Here is an 8905-nt window from a genome sequence, read left to right on the forward strand (position 1 = left end):
CTTGAAGTGGAGTTTCTGACGGGACTGACCTTCCTTTAGCATCGCTGAAGCACTTTTATTGAGCGCATTAACTTTCAGCATGTAGTTCAGGGGCAACTGCTACTTTTAGCTCCACTGGTCTCTGTTACATTCGGCCTTAACATTGCAATTTCTCAATATGCAAGAGTTAGTGTAGTTGTGATTCATTTTATTTTATTAAGATTACAATTTGGTGGAAACTACAGGCTCAAGGTAGGGAGAAGGACCCTTGCACAAACATGAAATAGATGGCATCATAGTTATTGCTCTTTCAGTGGAATCTTCTCTTTCAAACGTTTCAGTCAGGGGGCCATCCTGAGTGCAGCGATGTAAGAAGTAATGATCAAGCCTCTTGCTTCATCAAGCTTTAAAGACTTGAATGAACAGGCAATTAGTCTGAAACTGTCAATATATTGTTAGTATGCATAATAAGTCAAATAATGCTTTATATTAGATTTGTCACCTGACTACAACACCCTCAAACGTTATAAAGTTAGCTTTGTTTGAAAGTGACCCTCAAAAGAACTCTATAAACGAGGGTGACCCATACAAAACTACATGTTAACAGCCAACTCTGTGAGGCTTTACATAGGCACAGCACTGCTTTGAGCTAAATGCTTACTCCAGCTAGCTAACATGCAACGTAAATCACACTACCAGGCACGCGAATAGTGATTATCTATTTAAAACTAAAACTAAAAACAGGGGCAGTATGCAGATGTTTTAGGTATAGAGCTATTGGCATGTTAAACAAATGTCCATCCATTTACATTGGAGCCCCCAGTGAGGCACACTTTAAAAGAGTCCTAAATATAAACATTATCAATAACCTAAATGATAATTGACCAAACTGAACCATTGATGGAAAGTATTGTAGTTTGATGGAAACAAATTGGATGTGTTGTTTTGTTTTTTACTCAACTTCTATTGGTCTTCCCGTTAAGACTTTTGTTACATGTCTTGTTTTATTTGTTTTGTGTGTACCCCAGGAAGAGTAGCTGCCAGCTTTGCTGAAGCTAATGAGGATCCAAATAAAGAAAACAGCACTGGTGTACATGCCTCAGACTTTTTCCTGTATTCTTCAGTATGTTTCATGATTGTTTTCTTCTGTGTCTTGTTTTCCAGATCCTGGCAATTATATCCATCCTCTTCATTGTGTTGTCTACAATTGCCTTGTCTCTGAACACCCTTCCAGAGCTGCAGGACACAGATGAGTTTGGTCAATCCACAGACAACCCGCAACTGGCCCACGTGGAAGCTGTGTGTATTGCCTGGTTTACCATGGAGTACCTGCTCCGCTTCCTCTCCTCTCCGAACAAGTGGAAGTTTTTTAAGGGTCCTCTGAATATCATTGACCTGCTGGCCATCTTGCCCTATTACGTCACCATTTTCCTGACAGAATCCAACAAGAGTGTGCTGCAATTTCAGAACGTCCGCCGTGTGGTTCAGATTTTCCGGATCATGCGAATCTTGCGAATTCTGAAGCTGGCTCGTCACTCCACAGGTCTCCAGTCTCTGGGATTTACTCTCAGGAGGAGTTATAATGAGCTGGGCCTGCTTATTCTCTTCTTAGCCATGGGCATCATGATATTCTCCAGTCTAGTTTTCTTTGCAGAAAAAGATGAAGAGGATACCAAGTTCAAAAGTATCCCAGCTTCCTTCTGGTGGGCTACCATTACCATGACAACTGTTGGCTATGGAGATATCTACCCAAAAACTCTGTTGGGAAAGATAGTTGGGGGTTTGTGCTGCATCGCTGGAGTACTGGTGATAGCCCTGCCTATCCCCATCATCGTGAATAACTTCTCTGAGTTCTACAAAGAGCAAAAGAGGCAGGAGAAAGCCATTAAAAGAAGGGAGGCGCTCGAGAGGGCTAAGAGAAATGGTAGCATCGTTTCTATGAACATGAAAGATGCATTCAGCCGCAGTGTAGAGCTCATGGATATAATGGTGGAAAAAACTGATGAAAAGAAGGAGAAGGTGCTAGATAATCACGTTCCTCCTAGTCTAGAAACAGAGACACCTAAACTCAAGTCACAAGTGAGCCCGCACAGCCCAAACAAGACCCTTGAATCGAGTTACCAAGAGCAGGCCAAACCATCAAGCAGTCCTCAGCATCTTAGCGCACAGAAACTGGAGGAAACGTACAACAAGATGACTGGGGTTCTGTCACAACCGACCTCAAAAAGAAAAAAGGCCTACCGCCCAAAATAGTTAGGCAGAGAGCTGAATTAGAGATGGAAATCATCCCCACTGAAGCCATCTCAAGCAAAACAGAGACAGTTGCAGACATGAGGAGCATGTCCAGCATTGACAGCTTCATCACCTGCGCCACTGACTTCCCTGAAAGCTCTCGTTTTTCACACATCCCCAGCATACTAGGTAGAGTCAGCACCAATCCCAGCCTGGAACCCACCTTGGAGAATGAGCATGAAGGATCCCAGGGCAACAACACACCCGTGACAGGGCGAGGCTCCAAGCTGGGCCCTTACTCTGACAGGCCCAGGGCTCTGCACTCAAACAACCCACTCAAAAGCCACTCGCTCAATGTTAACTTCAGAGCTGGGGAAGATTCAGGGACAGGGGCCCTCTCAGACAGCTCAGTCCAGAGCCATGAGGCGTCCGCTTACACAACTGCCAGAAGCAGGACTCCCAGCAAGAGTCCGGAGAATGTACTGCCCAACAGCCTCTTCACATTCCACGACGCTTCCGTCAATAAATTCATAGATGCTGACACAGATGAGGAAGAGCACATGAATGAGGGTTCAGGCAACAACACATCCCAAAGACTCATGGAAAAAGCCAGCCATCACTCCAGCTTCCAGCAAGGTCCCAACCACACAGAGGGTCTGCAGAGGAGGCTGGGAAACAGAAAACTGCCGCTGGAAGGACAGGAGAACCATGTGGCTCAGGAACTACAGCCACTTCAGGGAGAGAACAGCCACTCTAAAGCTTAACGTTACAATAAGTGAGAGACCATAGAGGAGGAAGTAGTTAAGGAAGTACGAAGTTAAGAGGCACAGTGAACTCAGAAAACTCCCAAAAATATGAAAGGCACTGAAAACATTTGCAGGAACATTTATATAATTAAAACTTCTTCTCCCATGAAAATAGTTTTGGACAATGGGAAAGACTTTCGCTCTTTGCTCTTGAACTTTTCCCACTAAGGACTCTTGATTTACCTTATTAAAGAGAGGACTGTAATAGGTTTTAAAATGTGTGTATAGATTAGATCCTCATATTATGATTCCAGCCTAGTTGTAAGAGTATATGATATAACTTTTATAAGCAAATCCTATTTTTCTGACATCCATACCACTTTAAAGCCACAATAGCAGAAGCTGTCCAAACAGTAGCAAACAACAAAGGGCATTACATCAAAACGAGTGATTTAGCGGAGATAATGAATATGTTGTTGTGTGAAGGGGGAACTGACATTTGACTTTATGGCAGTATATAATTGGCATAAGGAATTATGTTGGAAAATGTTTATTTTTGCTTCATTTAACTTCATTTCTTTAAACTGGCCTTAGTTAATGTTCTCACCCTGATTTGTGTTGTGATAAAAGAGAAGCACAGAAAGAGAGATAAATATACTAAACAGTATAATAATTATGATGTAGCGTTCTTGATCTATTAAGTGTGAACGTCATGGAGATTAAGTATTTCATTCTGAGTTTGATGTCGCTCATATTTTTTACTGCACAGAAAATCTTTTTAGACAACACGCAGAGACACTGTGAGGCTGTATCCATAAATGTTTCTTTTGGTTGCCTTCTGCAAGCAAGAGAGAGCACCTTAAGATGAGGATTATTTGTTATTATGAACACAGAAACAAACCTCTTTATTCTTGTTTGTGATGGTATTTGTGTTGATGACATCAAAGTTTGAATCTAAAGTCTAATCTTTTATTTATAAACTTTCTCAAATGTGTTTTAGAGGAGATATCATTCCTATTGTAGCTGATAATCTTTATATTAATCGACAGTGCTTATGAGCTGCAAAGACAGCATTACAAATCAATGGGATTTTCTATGTGTGGATATTGAACATGTATAATTACAAGAGCAGAATATGAGAAAGAAATGTATCGTACAAGGTGAAGAATGAAAATAATTTATATTTTTAAGATATTTTCTAAAACAATAGAAAAATATATTGTATTAATCTTGCAGTTTTGCATTTAGATGTAGTATGTATGGCATAGTTTTTGATGGAGTTGCATCTGTAAGGCAATATACTGTAGTAGATGAATTTGTTTTGTTATCTACTGTCTCCTCCTAAATGTCTGTCCCTCTCTTCTTTGTGCAATGTGAAGAACCAAAGAACTGTTCTTTCTGATAACTCGTAGATAATGATAAGTTTTACTGTTTTACTTAAAAAGTGTAACAAATATAAGCATTCCTTTTCAAAATCTGACATAATTCAGGGAGCCATACTTGCTCATTTGGTAACAACATGTAAGACAGCTGTTGACAGGAAATGCAGGAGGAACCTAGCACTTTATTTTACATTTATTTTGAAAGCTAATTTGATTACTTACACACTTGGATCTCGGCAAATGGTCTCCTTTCAGAGATCCACAACTTCACACTCATATGAGTTAAATAATAAAGCACCTTGCAGCTACATACAGCGAGGGGACGCAAACAGCATGGAGGTCCCATGTAGGCCGCTCCTATGTATCCAACTCCAAACACATGACCATCCGGTGCTCTCATGTTCCTTGTAACATGCAAATATGGTTTAATAGCATTTCTTATTTATAAAATGCAAGCATGCTACAAAGCATTTATTTTCAGTAGTAAGTCTTTACACTAAAGACACTTTAGATCACTGCACATAGCATGAGTTAGACATTTCTGTGCCTTTGCTTTAAACACACGCCTGCCCTGCACACCGAACCTGACAGTTTCTGACAGCCCAAATGACAATTAAACAAACTGTACAGCAAAAAAACACCAACAGAACTGGGTCATCGAGTTGTCAGACTGCTATGAAAGATACAACCCTCCCTCTGATGTCTTTCCTGTACACCTAAACAGTTACGTGAAAAAGACCCAATCCGCAAAAACAAGCAGGTGCAGACCTACTAAGCGGAGTGAACGTCCACTGTTTCCATGGTGATGGTTGAGATGACTGGATGGCTGGGATTCGATGCAAGCATGTAGCCTAATTTGTACAGACGGGCTCCTTAAAGACTCAATATACATTATTAATATACACAGTGTTTACATTGTGTTCATGAATACATTGAGGCACTCTGTCGTATGTTTTTCACTCCTCACCTGTGGCTTCAGTCTGGTGAATTCTTAATTATCTAACAAATATGTTAAAGCAAACTGGATTCTAGGCCTTTAAGTCAGACTGCACATCATCCCTTTATGCAACGTTTAGTTTTTCATGGAAACACTGACAAATCTAGGAAATTGCAATATTGAAGGTAGAGACAGAGAGAGGATTACAGCTGACCCCCCGAATGATGGCTGCAGCTTCACATTCAAAACTGATACTCTTAACTCTCTAAATTATTTTTTTTTAATTCCCTCAGACAGAAGAATTTCCATCAGTGTATCATGTATAAAGTAATGCTGCCAGATTACGCACACTGTTGTGTTCTTCCATTACCTCGAGTGTTTTGTGCAGGGTGACGGTGCAGAAATGGCAGTTGGGTTGAGGCATCCTTTTGAGGATGTGTTCATTTCTGTGATTCTATAAATACCATCCTTGGCATGAAAATAAAGAGTCTGGGCCAGAAGGAAAGGCTCAGTTACAACAATTTCTGGTCAGATTGGGTGATGGAGGAACAAACTTTGTAACAAAACCCTCTGGTAAATGGGAGGCTTCGACAGCTTAAGTTGAAATACACAAACAGTCACTGGTGCGTGGGATTTGTTACAGCAGAACCCTAAACGCCGCATGGTAATGGGATAAAAATGTCAAACTACAAGATGACTTTCAATAATGAAGGCATAACAAACACCAGAAAAGACTAAATGGGTGAAAAGGGAGCTTGTGTTACACAGTGAAACCTCATTAATATTCATCCAACAACAGTCACACATGCAGTAAATGCCGACTAATTGGAAGTAAGCCTCTTGTCAGGGTGGACTTAGTTCCAAATAAGCCATGGTCAATGTTATTGCTTACAATTATTTATTTCTGTTGGATGAAGAACAACAGTGTCCTTATTGTTTCTTTTTATACCTTTCCTTCTTGTTTTCTAAACTGCACTTTATTTATTGGTCTTTTTTAAAATCCTCTGCTTTCTAGTAAACCTGCGTATGAAAAAGGCTCAAATACGATTTCCGAAAGCACAAGGTAGAATTTCAATAAGTATTTATGTTTTTCTCTTTAAGCACAATACATCACATTAGAGTTCAAAGCCAAATATAGACACATCATTTAGTTTTCCGAATCTTCCCTCTTTTAGAGGGAGTTATTCACGCCTGTTTTTTTTTTTTTTTTGCTTACTGTGAGTGAGGTTTGTTTTATAAAGTTTCATTCTCTGTTCCAGTTGACTTCATAGACTTATTACCTTTGTGGTTTCCTGTTGTTCAACGCATGTAGCGCTATTAAACTTTGACACACAAAAATTGTAAATATTATCAATAAGAAGCTATAGGAAAATGTCTATGATCAGAAATGTCGAAACAACTTTCTCATTTTACTGACGGATACTTAATAAAATAGAGTAAACCAGTGTTAGTGCCTCAATCATTTAACTGAAATGTGCTTTCCTAAAAACCACTGAGAACACATACCAGGAATGTAATGCATGAGCTAACAGTGAGAATGTGCAGCTGCTGCGTGTGTTATACAACAGCACCCTCCAGTGTTCTGTATTCAATCAAAAGATGTTATAGTTGTAAGGGATGCCACAAACAATTATTTTCATTATCAATTACTCTATCAATTATCTCACAAAAACACAGAGAAATGGCCCTCTGAATTTCTTACAGCCCAAAAACAACATTTTAAGTCTCTTGTTATGACTGAACAGTCCAACAATATTACATCTTATAAATATAAAACTAACCCAGTTTTATAAGTGTATATACCGCCTCATAATAACTCATTATTCTTTAAGTAAGTGCACTTTAAAAGGAAGGTAAAGGTCGGACCTGGGGGGGTGGGTGTGTGTGGGTGGGAGGGAGGGAGGGAGGGAAGGGCTGACCGGATTTGTATTTGATTACTTGTCTGTATATTGCACACTTGTACAGCCCTTATGTTGTGATTTAAACTGTTAAAATCAATAAAGACAATGTTTAAAAATATATGTATATATATATAAAAAACTAAAAGAAGAAGCAAAAATATGAGTCTATCAATTAACATGTTAATCACTTTTAGCCTTGTATAATATAAAGATTTTCCACTAATGTCATATTATAATCCAATATGTTTATGGCATTTATATGACAAATAATAAGATCACCTTTTTATAAAAATATGTATACCAACCAACTGCTAAAAATTGGGTCAGACTTAACTATATTAATACACAATATATTACATTTTTGATTATATACTTACTTTATTCTATATGATGTTAAATGATATACTTACTTCTTATGTGTTATGTGACATACGTCAAGAAACGTCAAGACCAAAGCGGGAAGAGGATTACATCACAGTCAAAGCAATAGCTGTTCACAAAACCCAAACATTCCTGACGTCAAAGAGGAACATTGCACCCCACAGCCAATGCTTTAAACAAGACCCCTAAAGTTTAAGTCACCAGTATTGTAAAAACTCTTCATACAATTGAAATGAATTTAAAATATAACGTTATTAACAAAAACAGAAATGTGACTTTATGAAACATGCTCCAAAGTAGGGATTTCTGCACACAAGCTTAGCAGTTTATCACCTTAACATTTTACTGAGTGTTGGATAATCCATCTCACAGCATGGATCAGAAATAACTTTGTATGAAAAGCGAAAGGAATTTCTTCAGAAGAGTTTACCAGTCATGGGTGAAATATTCAAAATATACTTGTGTGAAAAAATGTTACTGTTGTTTATTGTGGCAGGGAAATATCTCACAGTAAAGGATATAAGTCCATTTTTACATAACATAACATTGTTATTTTTAACTTACAAACATGTAATCCAACTGCAATGAACTCAAAGTGAAGTTAAACCTCTAATCAGCTGACTGACAAGCGGTAAACACATTGCCCAAATAAAAATATTATTAGAAATGAATATGTCAGTTACATTACCCTTTAAGTCAAATTACATTTCATTTTATACTTTTAAAAATTGCTTTAGTTGATATAGTCATTTGTGGTCTTGACATTATATTTTTATCTTTTGTTTTCGGTTTAAGAAAAAGGTATTTGGGATAGAAACCTCTAATCCATATCATGTTGTTGTGGATTTAGACTTGAATTATAAACAAAGATAACATATTATCTTTCAATCATTTTTGATGATTCAGTTCTCACATTACCATAATTGTTGGATCAAGAGCTACCTGATATTTAAGTGTGAATTAAAACATTATGTACATGTTGTGTTAGGAGGTACTGTTGATGAATTTGTGAGGGACTGATCCCCAATAGCATTACACCTGGCATAAGAAAAGTTAAGAGTAGAAAATATGGCTGTAACTAATATAACAGACGATACAAAACATATTTTGGTAAAATGTTTGTTGATTTGTCTTTTTATTTATCATCGTATGACTCAAAATTAGCAGTATATAATCTTATCCTTAATGTTAATAAAACGGAATCTATGCTGTTATGTGTACATCTCTCAGCCCATTGTAAACATTAGGCCCATTGCATGCTGGCTTTGGCTCTGGTCTTGAGTGTTATGGTAATCCTCCTCGGTCATACTCTGCCACTGTTTATGAACGAGTTATGAATGTGCACGG

General features: G+C 38.1%; 1 protein-coding gene across 1 annotated transcript in view; it reads left to right on the top strand.

Annotated features, from left to right (window-relative positions):
• LOC134882783 (potassium voltage-gated channel subfamily B member 1-like) overlaps nt 1-7133 on the top strand; it is a 33038-nt gene extending 25905 nt beyond the window's left edge. The window contains 2 exon segments of the mRNA XM_063910718.1: nt 1144-2194; nt 2197-7133. Coding sequence (XP_063766788.1) covers nt 1144-2194; nt 2197-2975 — 1830 coding nt within the window. The 3' untranslated portion in view covers nt 2976-7133.
• Nucleotides 7134-8905: the final 1772 nt, after the last annotated feature.

The sequence above is a fragment of the Eleginops maclovinus genome, chromosome 20, assembly GCF_036324505.1.
Source record: "Eleginops maclovinus isolate JMC-PN-2008 ecotype Puerto Natales chromosome 20, JC_Emac_rtc_rv5, whole genome shotgun sequence".
NCBI lineage: Eukaryota > Metazoa > Chordata > Actinopteri > Perciformes > Eleginopidae > Eleginops > Eleginops maclovinus.